The 22495-nt window shown below is 35.6% G+C and overlaps 2 protein-coding genes across 2 annotated transcripts in view; both read left to right on the top strand.

The window, feature by feature from the left end:
* Positions 1–1146: 1146 nt before the first annotated feature.
* On the top strand, positions 1147–17775 carry LOC137399615 (ran-binding protein 3-like). The gene is made up of 6 exons (XM_068085795.1): positions 1147–1257; positions 7152–7912; positions 8822–8920; positions 10042–10219; positions 13127–13317; positions 17252–17775. The coding sequence occupies exons 2-6, from the start codon at positions 7160–7162 to the stop codon at positions 17312–17314; spliced, it is 1284 nt and encodes a 427-aa protein (XP_067941896.1). The 5' UTR covers positions 1147–1257; positions 7152–7159; the 3' UTR covers positions 17315–17775.
* Positions 17776–19516: 1741 nt separating this feature from the next.
* LOC137401130 (endothelin-converting enzyme 1-like) overlaps positions 19517–22495 on the top strand; it is a 38473-nt gene continuing 35494 nt past the window's right edge. The window contains exon 1 of the mRNA XM_068087497.1: positions 19517–19640. The gene's annotated coding sequence lies outside the window, so the exon portion shown is untranslated. The remainder of the gene's footprint in view (positions 19641–22495) is intronic.

Genomic DNA, 22495 nt, shown 5'->3' with positions numbered 1-22495 from the left:
ATGCTACAGTGATTTTATATTATATCTGAGAGAATGTGAGCTTTCACCACCGATTGTAGTATCACTGTGACTTGCCAACAACAATTACAGCGTTTTACAGCTAGTCATTCTCACACGCTGACATATCAAAGTATCAACTTCAAGGTTTTGCTTCTTTTCTCAGATGACTTCATAATTGCAAAGACATTAACATACTCCACTTATTTCACGCTCTATTTAGAAATGCCAGTTTCGTCTTGCAGACATTCAGTTAATGATACTTATTACAGGCCCGCCCTGAACTTTTTGCGGCATAATATTTTAAGCAAGATTCTATAATCATGTGACTACAAATTGAATAACGAAGAGTTCTACACTTCGTGGTTTTTTGAAGGGTAAATATAATCAAGTGTATCTAGTTACCAAAATACAAGCGCTGATATGACAAAATTAAACTTGACATTTTGGTGAATTGTCGACACAGCATTTAGGTATCTCTATATTTTGAAGATAGTAAAGCACTCAGTAGAGCAATCGCACATTTACTCATAGACTTAATTTGTGAGGGCGTCATTAGTATTACAAGTATGTACTGTATTCTCTTTCATGGCATCAATAAGTGTAAAATTATTAAAAACTAGTCAGTTATAGAAGCTATACATATGAAAATATTTTAGAACTTCCAATAATGCAAAAAGTTCTAAGCAAAAGTCGTCTAAAAGCGACCTGGTCATTCTCTGGTAACATTGATTACCAAAATAAAGATTGTTCATATACATGTACATTGTATATCCTAGCATTGCTCGTATATATCATAGCATTATACCGGGTTGCCTGCTTTTTAATATTGAGGGAACAATTCTTTGCATTGGTCATTAGCTCTGGTACCTAAATATCCTGGCGCGCGAAGCATGTCATGAACTGCGAAGCGATATACAATTCCGCCGTTTTGTGTTAGCGGAATTCAATGGTCCTATCTGTCTAGGAGGTCTTGCTACGGCCATAGAGCTAAAATGTTAAAGGCAAAATTTACGTCTAACTTACAATAGAATAGTACACAAAACTTGTACGTGTTTATGTTTGAGTCGAGCATGTTATTTATAACGCTAAGACTAAGAAAACCTAAGCTAAAGAGGTTTGCGGAGCGGACCCAAGACCAAGCATAAAGAAAAATAATACATAGCTAAAATTTTAATATCCGGTAGTAGAAAATGGAAGAATTATCCTGGCGCTAGTTTTCTGCGGATTACATTTTTTGTATAGAATATTCCACTGGCTGTAAGTTATTTTTGATAGTGACGCACTATATTTTGTTTATGTTGTTCGAAGTTTGAAATTCTATCTACAAGACGCTTTTAATGCTGGTCTCTAGAGATTTAAAAAGTGAACCTTGACATACATGCCTGAAGATGGTTAGAATCGGCCAAGCCGCGGCGCACATGTTTTAAGTTTTACATAGTATAAATGTGACGGAAATTAAATTTTGATAAGTTGAACAGTGAAACTCAAAAATGTCATGAAGCAGTCTAACTTTTTTATAGTTACGCTAAGCCATGTTATGATCGTGCGAATGAGTTCTAGATTTTGTAAACTCCAACTTCTTCCAGGTTCCCAAATGAAGTTCTGCTTACCTCACTTCTAACGCGTGTTTCGGTCGCTTTGTTGCTGTATCTGTTTCATTTATACGTAGCACTGTTTTTTGGGCAATCATTTGATTCTAAGACACTACCTGTAGGTAGGTAAATTGTAAAGTTTAGAGCCTGGCTTATTATTTCAGATGTTGGTATTATTACGCAACTCATTGAATTATAGAACAACAAATAAAAGGTTTTCACTTTAGTTATCATAAGTATTTGTTATGGGTTGGTCTGCGGAACTAATTATTAACAATTACCTCATTTACCATCATAACTACCTACATCAACTACCTACTTGCCTAAATTGAATATGAGCAGACCTGCCAACCCAAGAGTGGGGAATTGCGTGAGATTTGGTTTTGGGGCAATTGATGTATCAATGATAGTATATATAAAATTGTGGAAATTGGGGCAAAAATCTCACGCATTTTCATTTTTTCTTTGTGGTGATTGCGTGAGTCTCACGCCAAATGCGTGAGAGTTGGCAGGTATGAATATGAGTAATGTCATTTGATATCTTTAATATTTGCATCACAGGTGTCCTTTAGCGGGATATTGCCGAAGCCGGGCCGTAGTCTACACACACACAAAAACAACAAAGGTCCACGTAGTTATGAGTGAAAACAAAAGTATCTACCCAAAAATCTCCCAATCCGATGAGCAGCACACACAAAAACTAAACCAATCGACAGAGCCACCAATCATGTCAAAATATTCCAAGTTTCAAGTCATGTCTTCCACAACTCACCTTATGGTTCCTCAAAACTTGTCCCAAAGTCCCTATTAATTTGAGACTGTCCGATTGCTGTTTTAGAAATGGTCGCCGCTAGCCTAACCTAACGTCCTGATTCAACATCTCACTAACTGTTGGGGCATTGCTAAAAGGGGGGAATCAAAAAGTTTGAGAGCACTCAGCAATGCCCCGATAATTACTGAGATGTTGAATTAAGACGTTAGGTTAGGGTAGCGGTGACCATTTCTAAAACAGCAATCTGACAGTGTCAAATTAATAGGGACTTTGGGACAAGTTTTGAGGAACCATAAGGTGAGTTGTGGAAGACATGACTTGAAACTTGGAATATTTTGACATGATGGGTGGCTATGTCGATTGGTTTAGTTTTTGTGTGTGCTGCTCATCGGATTGGTGAGATATTTGGGTAGATACTTTTGTTTTCGCTCATAACTACGTGGGCCTTTGTTGTTTTTTGTATGTGTAGACTACGGCCCGGCCTCGGCTTCGGCAATATCCCGCTAAAGGACACCTGTGGTTTGCATTAACTTTGCACTGAAAAATATAAGTAAAGTTTTGTGTTAGGAATAAGTTTATGATATTGCAAGTGTTGGAGTGTTTGCTCAATAACAGTCAATATTGGTATATATAGGGCTGTAATTAATTACAGCGAATTTAAAACAAGTCTCAACGATGACATAGAGCCCCCACAAAGATAGGCGCCGGGCATCATGTGGGCGGGGCTTAATGATCGAGCTCTGTTGGGGCGAACCCGAACACGGCACCCGAACAAATAAATATGCTGAATAAAAGCCTCTTGTAAATTTACAAAAATAATGAACAATAGTGGTTATTTTACTGATCTGTTGGGTTCATTTTGTCAAATTATTATAGTTGCCCAATATTGTCACCGTTATGATCAGTCAGTTGCCATTCACAAGCATTCACGATATTAGTAGTCGAAATCGAAAAATAGCCAAAATTCGGTTTTATATTTAGAATTTGAGTATGAAAGCTACACTCCACAGCTTTGCCTGCTGTCCCATCTTATTGGCCTGATAAAACAATGTGACAATGATGACAGACTGTCATTTTGTATTAGGGGTGGCAAAATATTAATCAAGAACTAGCAAAAAAGGCTGTTGTTCGGGTGATTTTGGGTGAATTATATTCAACTTTAAGCATTATATACTACGACACCTACCTACTTCAAATTTAATAAAAGTAGATAATTTGAAATGTTTTATTTTCCATGGATCCATTTTTTAAGTTAGATGCTACCCTTACATTTTAAAAATTCAAGGTTTACTATTGTGAACCGCAGGGCCTACTGACTGAATAAGCTAATAACATGATAACAGCGAGTCGTGTTTTCCAAAACCTAACAAGGATAGGTGACCGACCCGCGAGAATTGTGTTAGCTCCGCAACCCAGACTAGCACAATCCTAACAGAGAACAATCATTAAACCCCGCCCATATGATAGCCGTTGCCTATATTTGGGGGGCTGTATATCATTGGTTAAACGTACCAGCAATGTTATTTAGAAATAATTTCTCATGCTTTTCTATTGTTAAATAATTTCTCATGCTTTTCTATTGTTTTGCAATTATCGGATAATAAACATAGGTGAGCTAAATGAAAATTGGTGATTTTATTTTTTTCGACAATATAACAAGTCATGCTGCTGTAGATATAATAGGTATTAAGGTGTAGGAGGTTCCTGGCATTGTAATGCTCATCCTTATCAGCATGTGGCTTTCACATTCATCAATGTTTTCAATCTTTTGTTTACCTTATATGGGGTTTCCTACATAGTACAGATGTTGGGGATAAAGATGTGACAAGAGTGCCACTTCATTTTTAAACTTGCAAGATTTAGCTTTATGTCATCATTCAATGCATGAAATTCACTCTTGAAACAGTTCTTAAGCTGAGGTGTCTTTTAATTAATGGAAACATCTTAAAGATTGACTTGCAACAAAATTCACATTACAGTTATTTGGTATCAAAAGATTCATCATGTCTTACTCTGTTGTGTTGTAAGTGCCAAATATGTGGAAACGTGATTACAAGCTCTTAAAAGCTAAAAAACGAAAAGCCGCCGTAGATTGGAATATCTTTATTTCGATGACGTAACCACGAAATTTGGTTATCGTCTGCTATACGTCTGGTTATCGTATGTTCTCACGTGAATTGAAAGGCCAATACAGAGCTCAATATAAAACTTATCGTAGTACTAGTTTATGACAAACACTTCGGGTTTTACCGAAGACCCCGTATCAAATATAGATGCTCGCTACTTTACAGTTTTGTTTCGGCCTGGTCTAATCGGCAAGTCGTAATCTGATCATGTGACCCAATACTTCGCAAATAATTTCTGCAGCACTTTTCGATTATCACAGATGACCAACAGGCTCGTCATGATTATCAGACAATAATATGTACTCCTTCAAGCTAAGGCTAAAAATTAAACAATGTTTTACGGTAAGTTATAAGATATCAGTGCTAAAAGTGACAGCATTACGATGGCGATAAAACAGACGCGTAAGAACAATAGACATAGTTTTATTGAATGCGTGAAGTATATTTGTGAAAATATTTTGACGATTAAGGTTGCAAAAAAGTTTAAACAGAAACCATCTCTCACAACTACATCACATTTGAGCCGTTTTGGAAAGGGAATCCAAACTACGGCGTTCTCGTGTGGCTGCGATTTTCTGTTCGTTTTTGAGCTTTTAAGAGCTTGTAATCACCTTTCCACATGTTTTGCACTTACAACACAACAGAGTAAGACATGGTGAATCTTTTCATATCAAATAACGGTATAGTGAATTTTGTTGCAAGTCAACCTTAAAAATACATGGAAATTATCTTGAAATACTGAACTGTTATACGTAATATCTAGTTTGTATTTAGTACAGCATATACTTTTACCATGACCGTTCAAATTTGTGTCCTACAATAAAAGCTTATTTATAATTAAGCCCATAAGAAATGGATGCTAGTAAACTTTTAAATATTAATAAGCATCAAGAAATATACACTGACACCAAACATCGCCAGTGACAAAAAACTGAAATAGGTAACAAATATTTTAAATATGCGGTGCAATTTCTTTGTCTCTGTGCTCGCTTTGGTCCCTGCAGCAGCCTGTTAACTCATTCGCACCCGACTAATTTCTAGGCGATGAGCCCCAGATACCGCTAATTTTTCAGGAAGTTGCAGTAATTCAAATTACTACTACAGGAGACAGACTTGAGATAATTTACTCATTTAAATTTTACATGAACCAGCCAAGTCTCTTCTTTCAAATTATATTATATTACTATAGACAACTCATATCTCTTTTATGTAAATTCGTGCCTCAAAGAATGTAGTTTCAGGAAATCTCCAATTTTGAAAAAATTGTCATTTGCTCAAACAAAGTTAGATTTGCGCCACAAAAGTTGCAAAATATACAAATTTTGACTGAAATTACTTATTTATTACACACAATACATAGTTATGAGTATTATTGATACATATGCAGTTAGTCAAGAACATGAAAATCATGAAACTCTAACTTTTCCTCATGAGTATCATCCTTCAAACAAAAGCATAGCAAATCTATATGCCATTATAACTCAAATAAAACGTCATGAAAATGTTTCAAATAATAAAAATATGTTCACCAACTGTGTTCTTGACTTTTAGAGCGTAGACAGCTCTAAGAATCAATATGATCCTATCGAAACTGAAGGTTATCGTTAGTCTGACTGCGGCTGGCAGCCTGAAGATTGCATTTTTATTTGAGCATAACGATTCAATTTGGCCAAATTAAAAGTTGATAAAAACTTTGAAACATTAAAAATAATGTTTTAATTTAATTTATGCAGTCTTTCAATGTCTTACCACTTCTGAATCTGCATATTTACTTCTGGAGTTGAAAAAAAAATTATCGTGAACGATAGAATTTCAAGTCGGCACGGTGATTTCCGGTTTTGGCAGAAAATGATATAGGTGTACTAATTCGGTTATAACTTTTGCCAGGGACGTCATAGAGGCATAATTTAAAGTTCCTCTGATTGGCCAGAAAATTTTCTTTCTAGTTAATCAGAAACTATTTTTGATAATTCGAAAATAACGATGCAAAGAGTCGGTAGATTTCAGACGCGAGTTAACTCGCGTTGGGTGCTTAGCAACGATATAAATAGGCGAGTTAACTCGCGCCTGGCTGCGAATGAGTTAACATTTTTGATATTTAATTACCAGCGATCTTCCTTGAAAGTATGAATACCTGATAGTAGTTATTTTTTCAAGGTATAGTGATCCTTAGTATGAATATTTTTAAAACATGGAATATTAATTTGTAGCGAAATCCACATTACATGTGCATTTAATATGGATTTCACTACAAATCCACATTAAATGTTGATTTGTAGCAGATTTCGCTGTGGATTGAGCAAAGAAAAATTTGTTTTTTTGCTCATCCATATTTAGCATGTTTATGTTTCATAGTTCGACATATTACATTTTATGAGCCATTCTATCGGGTGCTTTGTTGGAGCATATGAACTAAAGGTTTTTTAAAACATTGACAGGTTTGCTTAGCTATTAGGATTTGAGAATAATTTTAAGTCTCTTCATGGCTGTATTAAAAGATTCTCAGTGTCACAGCTTATAAATTCTGTTGCTGTGTATAATTAGAAAATCATGTTCTGTTAGCAAGCCACAGTCGTATTTTTACATGTTTTAGTGATCATCGCAAGAATACTGCTTAAAGTTTGGAACTTATTTTTAATTACAACTTGATATTTGTAATAGTTGTAGAAATGGATGCATCAGTTAAGCCTGATGACTCTATAGCAGTGTCACCAGCAACAGCTGCAAAATCGATCAACAATGAAAAGCCCTTGGGTAATCCAAACACCGATTCCCCCATTGCCAAGCCTAATAATATGTCAGTGCAATCTCACATGTCCAGTGCGCAACACATATTTTCTGGCCGTCCAACAACTGGTCTCATGTGTAACAATTTGCGGTCCAATCCATTTTCGGTCTCGGATAATTCTTCCAATTCTTCTGGCATTCTTGCTAAACCCAAGTTCAGTTTAAAACCATCGTCTTTGTCTGCAACTGGTGATGCCTCAAACTCAGCAGAACCAAGTCGTCCATCGGCTTCATCTAATAATCCATTTTTACGGCCAGCTAAACTAAGTTATGACAATGATGAAGATAGCGGTGAAGGAAAGCAAGCAGTAGAGTCTTCTGCCGAAAAATCAACTAGTAGTGACAATGCTAAAACAGAGAAGGAATCGACTACAAGTTCATCTGCAAAAGCAAAGGACACTTCAGATATAACCAAATCTGAAACAAAGCCAATTTTAGGCCCGTCAGCATCGACATTTGATTCCAACATATCCAGAGCTGCTCAGTCTTCATTTGTGTTCGGGGAAGCGTTAGATTCTCGAGTAACCAATGTTACGAAGGAGAATGGAACGAATGGCCACCCTGATACCGAAGAAGTACAGAAACCAAAAATGCTAACTTTGGAGGAAGCAGCCGATGAATACAAAAAACTGCAGGTATAAATAAGGTCATTTGGCTTATTTTATGTTGTAGAATTTTAGTGCAACGTGTTTAATTCTAGATACGTCATTCATTGGTCTTTTTATAGTCAATATCGCTCATCTGCTCATTCATTGGTCTATTCATAGTCAATATCGCTCATCTGAGCGCTCATTCATTGGTCTATTTATAGTCAATATCGCTCATCTGCTCATTCATTGGTCTTTTTATAGTCAATATCGCTCATCTGCTCATTCATTGGTCTATTTATAGTCAATATCGCTCATCAGCTCATTCATTGGTCTTTTTATAGTCAATATCACTCATCAGCTTATTCGTTGGTCTATTTATAGTCAATATCGCTCATCTGCTCATTCATTGGTCTATTTATAGTCAATATCGCTCATCTGCTCATTCATTGGTCTATTTATAGTCAATATCGCTCATCAGTTCATTACGGTTTGAAGGATATTTTTAGGTTTGCGTGATTGTTGGTAATACACAAATAAATAACCTATTTCACCGCACTGCTACTGTTGCAGTGGTCATCTAATGAATCAAACGTTCCGAAAATGTTGCCCAAAGTATAACTGCAAGTTTTTATACTGAGTTCTTTTAAGAGGTTTTTTGATAAACTGCTTCAATGTCTAATTAAAAACTTCATTTGCTGCCAAACCTGAAAATTGTCAAACTTTTAAGTTGACAGCTTCATTAGTCTTCACCTTACTCACCTCCCGGCAGCATTCACATACCGCAAGTGATTAGAATGACCTCTCATATTTGTGGTATAATGCTGTATTCTTTTCATTAGTTATTATACAATTGTAACATATTAAAATTTCAAAGTATGCCTGTGGCAGACATGTTTTGTGATCAATTTATTAATGCATTGTGTGTTCACTTTTATGACAATTATCGGTGTTTAGGAAAGCGGACCAATATTACCAGAAGTAGAGACCGTAACAGGCGAGGAAGATGAATCAAATGTTCTACAGATCAGCTGCAAGTTATTTCTCTTCCAAGATGTGAGTATACGTTAGCCAATAGGGTGTTGAAGGAATCACTCTCAATTAATTGTTTGCAGTTGATGACGTGTACTAGTGGTTAAATTCAGACAAAATGTTTGAAATTCTTATGAAATATAAAATAATTGATACTGACTTTTTTCAATCATGGTTTTAAGAAGTAGATTTCCACTTGATGTTTCATAAAAACAACATTTGTGGTCAGATGTATGGAGGCCATTCTGCCAACACAGGTTGGTGCCCGGATATACGTAATTTGTTTACTTCCTTTAGAATGTGTTTTGGGACAGCCAATGTTAATAAAGGAATAATGCTCTGCATAGCTGGTATTTTAAACACATGCCTTAGTAAAACTTATGCAAGCAGCGCAAGCTTTTTGATCACAAAACTTTGATGTAAATGGAACAGTCACAATCTGTTACCGGTTGTTTTTGCTGCGACAGTTTGTTTCAACTCACCACAGCTATTCTATTCAGCATTCTATTCAGCACTGTCAACATTAAATTTTTGGCAGCATCTCTTTGTGATCAAAAGGTTTAGTTGTGCAATCATCATACTACTGAGCACTAGTCCGGCCTGAGTACTAAATATAAACAAGGAAGTTTTCAGTTCTTTGCCGTACGTTTTCATTTTCGCTAAGGAAGTTTAGCAATAACATTAGACTTGCTTAGGTAAGCTATTAATATGCCCAATAGTTTGCTGTCTCACAGCTCATGACAAATGTCAGATATTATGACGGATATTATAAGTGTTGTCAGTACTTGAGTCATTCCAATGGCCTTTAATCTGCATAATCAAGCTTTACAGTTTGCTATATCGTTTGAAAGATGCCGGTGCAGTTGGCAGCGTAGTCAACTATTTATATATATATGTTCTTTAATGTTCATGTGGATATAAGCAGTCAAGCTTGCCGTCATCGCTTTGTTTCAACGTAAATTAACCGCAAGACTGATTCTATGTTCTTGTAAAAAGTTTTGGTTGTCTATGAATGCCACTAAACCACATCGCTTTGTTTAAGTGCTAATGAATGCATTTTAAGCAAATTTAAAAGATGAATTTTTTTCTCCCTGTTCCATATTGTTAGCTTGTACATGATTGTACATAATGTTGGTGTGGTGCAGGAGAGCCAGAACTGGGCAGAAAGAGGTCGGGGCTGTTTGAGATTGAATGATGATCCGGAAGGAGGTCACAGTAGGCTGGTGATGAGAACAGCAGGCATTCATAGAGTCATACTCAACACTAACATATGGCCTGCTATGGTCTGCGAAAAAGCAAATCCGAAGACCATCAGGATCACAGGTCTACTTTTTCCCCTAATATAAACATTATGTCATGCATTATAGTGAGTGGATTACTGATAAAGCAGGCTTTTATGGTCTTTGTCTTGTTTACAGCTACTCGAGTTGGTTGTTCCAGGCTCCATCATTGAAATCTGCTGACTTTTAAGGTTGACTTGCAACAAAATTCACATTACAGTTATTTGGTATCAAAAGAATCACCATGTCTTACCCTGCCGTGTTGTAGATGCAAAATATGTGGAAATGTGATTACAAGCTCTTATAAGCTAAAAAATGAACAGTTAATTGTCGCCATCACGAAACTGCTGTAGATTGGAATCAGTTTATTTCTCTGACGTACTCAATCCATTTGGTTATTGTTTTGACACGTGATGTTATCACGTAAATTGAAAGGCCAATAAAAGGCTCAATATAAAACTTCTCATAGCACTAGTTTATGACAAACACTTCGGGTTTTACCGAAGAGCCCATATCAAATATAGATGCTCGCTACTTTACAGTTTTGTTTCGGCTTGGTCTAATCACCTAGTCATAATCTGATCATGTGACCCATACTTCTTGCCAAACATTGCGCATAATTTCCGCAGCATTTTTCAATTATTACAGGTGAACAACGGGCTCGATATGTTTATCAAAGAATGATATGTACTCCTACGAACTAAGGTTAAAAAATTAAACAAATGTTTACGGTAGGTTATAAAATGTCATTGCTGAAAGTGACAGCATTACAATGATGATGAAATCGACGCATAAGGACAATAGACATGGTTTTATTGAATGCGTGTAGTATATTTGTGAAAATATTTCGACAAATGATGTTGCATGAAAGTGTAAACAGAAGCCATCGTGTTCAGTTACATCACATTTGAGCCGTTTTGGAAAGAGCTTCTAATCTACGGTGGTCTCGTGATGGCGGCTATTAACTGTTCATTTTTGAGCTTTTAAGAGCTTGTAATCACATTCCCACACATTTTGCACCTACAACCCAGCAGAGTAAGACATGGTGAATCTTTTGATATCAAATAACGGTAATGCGAATTTTGTTGCAAGTCAACCTTTAAAGAACAGCAGTACTAAATATATTGTAGAACTCTCATTATCCCAAAGATACTTTGTAATCTGACTAGCAAGAGGTCTTCCTGATCTGTTTCTCTGACCAAACCATGTTTTCAATGTTTTTTGAAAATTTTGTGTCGTCAAAGCTGTTTGAATTGATGCCTCCTTAAGAAAGGCAAGAACCCATTCAGGAGCTTTCGCTATTCTTGAGCCGTTCTTAGTTTTCAGACCACCACGGGCTTATCTAATTATTTTGTCCGAGTCTGCTGCTGCGGGTATTTTAATATATGTTTTTGCATTTTGTTGACAAACCCTCATCATCGTATAAGATGCTGTCAACAAACCCTCTAGTTTGTAACACTTGCTCTATATACCCTGGAGGCTTGTTGCTCACATTAGCTTCATCTGTAAGCTAATATAGGACAAGGTAGCATTAGGTTGAATTGCATCTGAGGCAAATCTTCCAATAACATCAATTTTAGAAGCAAACCTCAACCAGTCAGGGCAAAATGTTGCTGCCATTGATTGACTTTCAAACCTTCTCTCTCCCTCTCTATTCATGTATTTGTCAGTTCATTGCAACTGCATGATATTCTTGTGGGAATTTTAAACTGTAAATCATAGCAATCAGCTCAAATTAGAAAGTTTTTAATAAAGCCAGCTAGCATCAATGCGTCAGTCCTTGCATACTAGCAAGTTGATTATGGTATAACCATATTTTAAACCAGATCACATAGAGAGGGTTAACTTTAGGACCTTTTAGCATAAAGGTGACAATGAAATGGTGAAGTAATGACGGGCATTTTGTAGGCAGAACTTGAGCTAACAAAAATTATTTATATGGTAATTTAATTTCTTTCTAAAAGGAAACAATCAAATAAATGTTCGGGTGTTCATTAGCCTTGTGTGGATCTACACAATTGTGATGCAAAATGGTAGCCGAAGGATGTGCGCTTTATAATTTATCAATACGTAATAGTCCTTTTATAGCTTATCATCAGAGTTTTATCCAAGAAAACGCGTCTTCTATTGGTATGTTTTTAAGAATTTTTATATTTACAAACCTGCATCAGTATTTTCAATTATATTACTGTACTAACTGCGCTACCCGGCGTTGTACGAGTAATAAAAGTCTTTGCACAGAAAATTGATCTGTATTTAACATATAACAACACGTACCATTCTAATTTTTAAACTACATATCATGAGAGAAGTGTTTTGTGTAATTGAAATAAATTAAGAGAGAAAATAGAAACAACTGTAAAGGTTTTCAATTTTTGTCAAACAACTTTTAAACTTCATATCATAAGGAAATGTTTCATGCAGGTCAAACAAATTAATAAAAGCAAAACGACTATAAAAAGGTTTAGATGTAAATGTGAAATAATTAGCAAGTAATATCTAAATTAAGTCGGTTGTGCTACGATTACAATAACAGATGATTCGGTAAGGATACAATTAATACCAACTGAGAAAACAAAACAAGAACTCTGAATGTGTAGAATTAATAATAACAATTCTTGCATAGAATTGTGTGTAAAAAGGGTTACTATTCCACCAGAAGCTGCCCATTAAAACTTTGAATACGTTGATACGGAGATGATATAATAGTTCGCTTTGAGAAGAATTGGCCTTGACCCCAGATACAGTAGTCGAACCTTACGAAAAAAATTCTTAACAGGGGCATCGTAACGGTTGGCTGCATCGGTAAAATAATCAGCGTGCGCTATAGCTATGGCCGGAATGACAGATCCACAGACTTACTTTGAGAAATATATATATATATAGATTCTGTAATTGTATTATGGTCATATGTCGATGTAATTAAGCAATGCTTTGCTATGGTTTGCAGGCACAGAAGCAGAGCAGGTTCACATTTATCTTATAACTGGCTCTCCTGCTGACATGGAGCACCTGCATAACGCTGTCACCTATCGCATTCAACGAATCAAACAACAGATGCCGGCTGTCTCCAGCTCCGCCGCCAGCATTGAGGAATCTGAATCCATCTCGGTGAAGCGCAAGACCTCCGACACTGAAGAGGTAAGATCTGTTAGAGTCGATGGGTAAGAGATCAATACGTACATTTCCAACTGACTGCTTTATAGCTCAGCTGATACTAACAAACCAAGTAAAAGTTGTTATTCCTTGATTAAAAAAGAACTTCCACTGAATTTCAGTAGATTTTATTAGAAAGTGTCGGTATTTTTTTTATCATTTGTAATTTTTCATGTTTGAGGTGATCTGATTGCCAGGATGTTTAAAGTTTAAAATTGACAAAACTTGATCTTGGTTAAAACACTCACACAAAAAAGTATGTGCGAAATAACGTCACTAGTTGCCATGGTTGATGATGGCTATTACGCTCAAGTTGGAGTGTCTCTATTCTGTCAGTCTCTTTGCAATTGCAAATGTCATACTTGCACTTTCACCCGATCTGCCCGCTTTAACTGCCATTACATTTTATCGGTTGTAATCATGAACCATTCTGGCAGTCAGATCACCTTAAACATCAAAAGCGAATGATAGCAAAATACAGACACTTTCTGATAGAATCTAGTAAAATTTTGTGCAAGTTCTTCATTATTGATAGCCCTGCCTTTATTCCTAGGATGTCAAGTCATCAGGTGTCAAAACTTGTATCCCCTTCTACCAACAGTCACTTCAACATTATAGTAACTAGCTCTAGTCATATAGTCGCTACAAACAGTCACTCTGACATTATAGTAACTAGCTCTAGTCATATAGTCGCTACAAACAGTCACTCTGACATTATAGTAACTAGCTCTAGTCATATAGTCACTACAAACAGTCACTCTGACATTATAGTAACTAGCTCTAATCATATAGTCACTACCAACAGTCACTCTGACATTATAGTAACTAGCTCTAGTCATATAGCCACTACAAACAGTCACTCTGACATTATAGTCACTAGCTCTAGTCATATAGCCACTACAAACAATCACTCTGACATTATAGTCGCTAGCTCTAGTCATATAGTCACTACCAACAGTCACTCTGACATTATAGTAACTAGCTCTAATCATATAGTCACTACAAACAGTCACTCTGACATTATAGTCACTAGCTCTAGTCATATAGCCGCTACAAACAGTCACTCCTTTTGTGAAGTCACTATTCACAAGAGCAGTCAAAAGTGTTTTAAATTTTTTAACAGGTAATATTGTTTTTCGATTTAAACTAAACTAATTCGGAATTCACTTCTCCTATTTCACGTTCTGCTATAACTGCACAATCAAGACGTCGCTTCAACACTGTTGTTGCTGACAGCGGAGTGAATCGCATACGTATCCCTGGTCTAGAATTAGGTAGTCCTGTTTTTATATCCCCTGGATTGGTTATAAATTAGCCATTTCTGATTTCATAGCACAACTTTTTATTAAAGATAATTAAAAACGTAAAAGACCGGCTTTGTTATAATTTCATTATGGAGATGTGGTTTAGTTTAGAATCAGTACATGTATTCACAAATTTTTTGATTTCTATACAGCAAAATAATTAATGAGTGAAGAAGTAACCCCGTCATTGCTAGTAATGTGAAGTTCGTGTGTATTAAAAATATATCAATAACATAATATGTTCTTCAACTCGTTGAACAATATATTTTAAAAAAGAAATGGTTTGTCTTCAGTTGTCTTTGCAAATATGTTGTTTGCCTCTGTCAACACCATCGAAACAGATGTCTGCCAGTGAGAGCTTCACCTTTCCATTCCCTAAACCATGTGAAGTCAGGCAATTGAGTACTTGAATACTGTGGCCATCACCAAAAGCTTTAACAGTTAAACGCAAGCTTCTTTGAAAACTATGTCAAATCTACTTTTGGACTATTATTAATCCTTTCTACATTTAAATTAATTAATAACTAAAATATTTAATATTAATCAGCACTGGTGGTTGTAACATTTCACAGACATGCTTGCAACTAGCTAAGGAATAGCCATTTTAGTTTAATCTAAAATATATATTCCCCTTTAGCAACTTGAAAAAATATTAAATTTTCTGTGTGCTGAGCTTGTGAACTGAAGTTGCTTAGTCATTCTGCAACATGGTCCATGATAAGACAACTTCTGGTTTCATTCTCATTTGGAAAAACATACTTAACTTTAAATGTATTAATAAGAACATTTTTTATTTTGAAGTTTGATTATTTATAGATTATGCAGGGTATTACAGAATCACTACATACGATAGCTTAAACAACCCAAATTTTTCTAAAATGGGATGTTTTTGTTGAAAAATCCTGGAGCATAACACAGCTGAATAGCATTTAAAACGCTCTAATTTACCAATTCATTGCTGGCTTGGTTAAAGTTGTTTGTTTGTTTTATTTTACATTAAGTCATAACATAACAAGATGATAGAAAAACAAAGTGCAATGAGTGCCCGTATGCGCAGTAGCATGTCAACTCGAGGCTCAGAGCCTAAGTTAACAGATGAGATTGTTAATGAAGAAAACATGGATAGTCTAAGCAAAAGATATCAGAACAATTTTATTCCAGAGAGTTCAGCCCGTACTGCTTCAAAGCACCCCTAAAACCATCATGACTATCAATTTTCCTTAGCCAAATTGGCAAGGAATTCCATGCTAATGACACACGATAGGCAACCCGTCTATGGCCACCAGTAAAGGGTGGAAGGGGTAATGAAAATAAGGAATGACGAGTCTTGTAACCTGTTGACTAGTTAGTTTGAGATTTAAATTGTGTTAAGGCAAAAAGACATAGTCTTAGTTGGTATAGTTGTTGTATAGGCAAAACATAAGATGTTTTAAACGGATGAGTTGATGGAAAATAAGAGTTTTCATGATGTAGTATTCTAAGCAATCGCTTCTGGATGACTAAAATTTTGTTCAAGTAGCTCATTGGAGCAAGCAATTGTAGCTCATCCCAAGCAATAAACTATTTTACTGTTAATTAGAGTATTACATAATAACAAAAGAGGCATTTCTGGTAAGATCAATGAGGCCTGGTAAATAAGTCCTCAGCTTGGTCCCAGATTTTTTTTTCAATAGTTCTGTGTCTTGATCAGTTTCGTGTACTATCTATTGTAATGCCTAAATATTTGATGCTATTCGTCATTTGTATGTTTTGTCCATTCATGGAAATGTTTTTTGTTAATCGAAATTTATTTTGTGTATTTTGATTTACTATGAAATTAGTCTTGTCAAGTTGTGATCAACGTCATCTAAGTTAAGTGAAAATTTGTTTTCTCGATCGAAAACAATTTATAAATTGTTTGTCTTTTACGTAACAGAATTACGACGGATATGACGACCGCAGGTTTACCATATTTTTGTCACCTTGGTAATGCACAGCTGAGCAAAATCTTACATTTCTAACAAAAAAGTCAAGTAATCCTATTCAAGCAGTTTTGCAAGGCCTCCATGCATACATTATCATAATCTAGCGACGATACTACTTAACAGATGATGACAAGTGCTGTTTGAAAGGATAATACTTAGTTATAAGTTGAATATCTTCTACACATTTTGGTTGGTCCTTCTTTTGATTGTCAATAATTATTGGATAGACTTTCTTTGGGGAATTACTTGTGCTATAGGAATGTGAAAGACAGTATTTCCTTACAGATTACCACTGAGGGTTTTAGGAGAACAGCATTTGTTGTCAAATATCTGTAGGACACTTCAACACTGGTTGGTGCCTCGATTTGCGTAATTTGTTTGCTTCAGACTGTGTTGTGGGACAGCCAATGTTAATGAAGGAATAATTCTTCGCATAACTGATTTGTTTTGTAACTTATGCCTCAACAAAACTTATGCAAGCAACAAAAGGGATAATATAAATAAATGAAATTTTTTTAATGTAATTAGAACAGTCACAACATGTTACTGGATGCTTTTCAGCGATAAATTGCTTCAACGCACCACATTTTATTTAGTACTCGCTGTCCACCTACTAGACTTATGTAATCTCACATATTATCTCTTTTCTAGGCATCTCCTAAAAGGCAGCGACACGAGGAGAGTCATGCTGCGGCTGAGTCAAGCTGCCAGTAATTACCATGGACCGCACAAGATGGTGTATATTTTCTGACTGTATATATAAGTACTGCCACATTGTCACATGTGCGGGGCTGTCCCATGCCGGATGTTTCGATTAGGGCATGTTAATAAGCCAATAGATTAGCTTGGTTATTTTCATTTCTACAGCAATTACTGGGTTGTAATTAAATTTGACTAGCGGTAATCGCGATGCAATGTCCACATTTGTCGGCAGTATGGATGGCTCTTATTCAGATTTTATGAGTTATGAGTTCTACTAGCTTTTTGTTCACATTCAATGCTGGCTGAATTTTTTAAATACCTTATCATAATGCGTAATATTATTTCTGGTATCAAGTTATTTCAGTCTCAATGGTTGTTTTTAATCGAGTTCAATTTATTGGCTTTGTTTCTGGCCATACTGTTAGCTGATAGGCATCTTCACGTATACATCCTCATACATCAGGAAAACACAAGTATCACCTGACCTCATTTCTGTCAATCGCTATAAACAGCCTGTATGAATTCTAGTTCCTACTCTCTACCTTTATGAAGCGTTTGTATAGCCGCACTTTGCGAAAGTTGTTTGTTCATGTATATGTCATCGCTTTTGTGGTACTTTTTCCGTAATCAGATTTTCACAGCATCAGTGTTGAGACTGGGCTACATGGACAAAGCTCAGCCTTTTCAAAGGTCGTAAGTAGAGACGACCGTAATTAGACAACGCATTTTATTCTACATGTAGAATACCAGAATACATGTTAGTAATTTTTTATTTTGCTGATAACAAAAAGCTACTATTTGCAGGCATATTTTCAAATGAAATGGAAACTAAAGGTATTCTGCATGCAAGATAGTAGTGAACAATTCATGTTTAGTTTGAGGTTATTTGTGTGAAAATTACAAGAAAATCTACATGAGAGGATGACTACAAATAAGTAATGCAGGATAACTTATACAAAAATTAGGTCTGTATAATGTCTGTGTGAGTATCATTGATGTTCACTTCTATGGTTTATCCGCAGTGGGGTAATTGTTTTCAATTGAATCGGATGCTTTCATGTATAAATGCTAACAGATGTTGATAGTTGTGAGGGTTAGGGAATATTTTCTTTCTTAGATTGGTGTAATTGCTGCATCTGCATAAGAAATGGTCTGTTTCATCCTCATCCATGCATGTGCATTTTGGTGTAAATGCTAAATTGAGTTTGTATAAGTGATATCGCAAAGTTGTGTGGCCTGTGAAGAGCCCTGTTAAAATTGATACTTGTCTCCTTGGTAATATGGGGGTAATATAAGTGGAATAGGGGTTTTCTCCAGGTGATCTGTTTCTAGGTTCTTTAATAGACCAGTGGAACAGTGTCCTGTTATCAGATGAGTTTTCTATCTGTGTTGACGATCATTATTTAGTTGCTTTCTAATATGGATCTTCTAAAATGACTTGCTGACATATCCGCTATAGTTGTCTTTCTACCATTTAGGCTTACAATGTGAGAATAATTGTCTTTTGAAGTTTGCTTTTTGTAGACAACAAAGTTTTTGCGAAATAACTCTGTCCTATTGCCATTCTACAGTATGTGTATGTCTCTGGAGCCAAAAAACTCAGCTGTAAGTATGTTTGTGATATAGTGGTGTGCTCTCCTAGAGGGATTAGTCTTTGCTCCTAGTATGTCTTTCAAACAACTACGGAGAGAAATGTCAGCTTTTTGATCCCATATAAAACTATTGTAAAACACTTTTGGAATTATGGTTTATTCTAGTATTTTTTTAGAATAGTATGACTTTAACCCTGCATTGATGATCGGGAGAAGTAGCCTCCATTTTTTGGCCAATATCGCTTTTGATTCTTCTCTTTGTGTGTTGAATGCTAACTTAGAGTCCAGGGTTAAACCTAAAACTTAGTAGAATAGTAAATTCTTTAATATAAAGTAAATGAAAATGTAATTCATACACATTTAAGCCAGGCAACCCCCTACAGCTCCCGACTTGGTTGAAGTAATTTCTGTATACGCCAACATGGACGTCACCTTTTCCTTACTCGATCTGTCATATTACCTCGACTATTTGTATTTGAGTTATAGAGCACTCTAGGCGCACCACTCCACCAATCCGTTGCTAGAGAAGATTTATGAAGCCTTAGAGAATAATTAGCAAAATATGAGAGTGCGGTGTAGCTGTACCAGGGCCCGACCGTTTTTGGGTCGATAACCAAGTCATCTTCGTCTTCACCATCTCGGGCGGAATTAAATCTGGGAATTTCCATTATTTAGCATAGCTAGTTCAGTTCTGCAAACCTACCGTTACAGGTCTTCTAGTTGCTAAGACTGATATTCATCTAAAGGTAATATTGTGCGCCGAATTTTACTGTAATAACGCTTATATAAACGCAAACAGCTGTTTGTTGTTCGATCTCCATTTTTTTCATGAGTTTTAAGATTTTATCTTACGGGAAAAAGATGCCACTTAAATGTTTTTTAACAGGGTAATTGTCGAACAAACAGTAATCGTTTAACGGACGTCTGCAATTAAAAAAAAATCGGCTCGTATCGGAATTTTTATATAAAAAATGTCGTTGGAGCCCGTATAAAAGTCCCCTCGTTACTTAAAATGTTTGTTGAAAATCAGGTTGCGTGAATCTGCGTGCAACTGATTATTCGCTGTTGTAAAGTTGTGTAAATCAATTTTCAAGCTTTCGTATGACTTTTCACCAAAATGTACGACGTACAACGGAAGAGAGACATAACTAGCTGTTTGTTAGTCTTTGTTTACAAGCACCCTGTTAGAGGTATGAGAAAGTGTCTGTTGTATCTTTTAATGAGTTTTATTATATTTACCACTAAGGTAGAAATTTGTTCAACTGTTTTTCAAGCGGATTTGTCAGCAGAGGTCCGTGAGCAGCCTACATTATTTAGCATTACTCTGCCGAGACCCTTATAATAAGCTAGGTGTTTAAACCTTGTGAGGCCTTTGAGGGTTGGCTGTATCTTTCTGTAGGGCACCCTATTTGTTTTATTAATTCTTGTTATGAAATTAGATTTCATTAGTTCATCCATATACTTGATCCCTTCAACACGATGAAAAGGGTCCGCATCACAGAGTGTATTGTTATATGAGTTTGTTTTTTTTTAATAAGGCTGTTGCTCCATATTTTCCACTGAGGTAAATACTTCTACTTAATACACTACACAAAAAGATGCTAGATAATGCTGGCAAGGACATTCATTTTGTTCCTTTTCACTCCAGAATTCACATGTACTGCGGTATCATCTGGGCATTGACTAAAATTGCAGTTTTTCGAGCAAGGTAGTTTTTAATGTATTTTTATTCTGTATTTGTAACGTAGATGAAACATAGCACTGAGTCCTGTAAGGCTCCTGAAGTTTCTGGTACGACTTTTTTAGTTTCTTGTCATTAACTACAACATGCTGGGTGTGGTCTGTGAGTAAGACTTGAATCTATTTTACCAGTCTAATGAGCTTTTGGCTCTTTTGCAAGAAAGGCAGTTTATGAAATGCCATGTAACTAGAAAGATAAAGTAACCTATTATTGCATGATCTGAATGGGCTACTTATGTTGGTACATACAAATGTTAAAGTCTGGTGATATATCATCAGCATTTTATCCCGAATATGCTACAGATTGTTGTATACATTTAATGTATACATTTCACTAATTGTACCGATAAAGATGTACTACGGGTGTTATATCTACTACACTGCATAAGGATCTACAGGTGTACTACTTGAATGGAAAACTGTTCTCAACTTTCTAGTCTTATAAGAAAAGCTCTAATTCTTTGTGAATAGATTTTTAGTCATAATAGTGAGAGAAAAAGGTTATATTGTGTAATAGGAAACCATTTGTTTTATCTTAAACATAATGTGCCTAAGTGAATGAAAACATAACACGTAGATGTATGTTTGATGATTCTTTCACCTTGTTTATATCTTGAGTGGAAGTGGAATCCTTCAATGCACAATTTAATCTACATGTACTGTATGTATTGAGGGATCTCTCCATAATTACGTCACTTTTTTGACAGATATTTCATGAGGATGAAACATTCTTCACAGTTTTTTATCTGTGTTATTATAAAAATACACTTGAAGCTAACCATTTTAAGTCCCAATAAGGACCTTCACCATGCTTTAAACCTGTTAGTTATAGGGTGTAAATGTGCATTTTTTTTAAATGTAGTTATTTAGTCATATTCTTGACATCTTTATGACAGTTGTCGGTATCTTAAATTCATAAAAAATACTTTCATTAATAGAGGTTATCAGCATTTGGGCAAAATGCTTTGTGACATTTACATGGAACTCAAAATCAGCTGTTTCCAAAAGGGCAGATGAACAGTGTCAGTTCTAAATTTTCTTACAAGGCCATGTTCAAACCAATATGTTTGGATAATCAATCGTGCATTTCAATTTGTACGAGCAGTTGTGTCATTGATTATTTGCGATACAGCAATTCGCGAAGAGCGCACGACATTGTGCAAATTGCATTTTGGCTAGTTTTAATAAATCACCTGACACCATTACTAGTGTCTTCCGCTACTTAATCTATTATAGATGCCGCTTTTACTCAGACAAAAAGATGAATTGTTGCTTTGCTATATTAAAAAGGTTAAATCAAAAGAAACAGGTAGCAAATAAACTTAATACTTTAAACGCTTATTTAACACAGACACTAAACAACACTAAGACAACCACCTAGAGCATTTCTAACACTTTTTAGTGGTCTAGAACTAAGCCTGGCGATATCCAGGGTTTCCTTCATTTGTAGAATGAAACTCGACTTTGTTTACATTTGTTTGTATTGCTTAGAGAGGTTGAGTTTAATTTCATATAAATCTCTACTTACCTCTGTAGTGAGGAATATAAATCTCTACTTACCTCTGTAGTGAGGAATATAAATCTCTACTTACTTCTGTAGTGAGGAATATAAATCTCTACTTACCTCTGTAGTGAGGAATATAAATCTCTACTTACCGCTGTAGTGATGAATATAAATCTCTACTTACCTCTGTAGTGAGAAATATAAATCTCCACTCACCTCTGTAGTGAAAAATATAAATCTCTACTCACCTCTGTAGTGAGGAATATAAATCTCTACTTACCTCTGTAGTGATGAATATAAATCTCTACTTACCTCTGTAGTGAGAAATATAAATCTCCACTCACCTCTGTAGTGAAA

This window comes from Watersipora subatra, chromosome 7 (genome assembly GCF_963576615.1).
Source record: "Watersipora subatra chromosome 7, tzWatSuba1.1, whole genome shotgun sequence".
Classification (NCBI taxonomy): domain Eukaryota; kingdom Metazoa; phylum Bryozoa; class Gymnolaemata; order Cheilostomatida; family Watersiporidae; genus Watersipora; species Watersipora subatra.
This window is presented reverse-complemented; position numbering and strand designations above follow the sequence as displayed.

What these genes read in the sequence shown, in the direction of transcription:
- LOC137399615 (XM_068085795.1), top strand. Translation starts at nt 7,160, where the DNA reads ATGGATGCATCAGTTAAGCCTGATGACTCTATAGCAGTGTCACCAGCA. An exon ending in AGTTATTTCTCTTCCAAGAT is followed by an intron (nt 8,921 to 10,041) that starts GTGAGTATACGT and finishes GGTGTGGTGCAG; the next exon opens with GAGAGCCAGAACTGGGCAGA. An exon ending in AGACCTCCGACACTGAAGAG is followed by an intron (nt 13,318 to 17,251) that starts GTAAGATCTGTT and finishes TCTCTTTTCTAG; the next exon opens with GCATCTCCTAAAAGGCAGCG.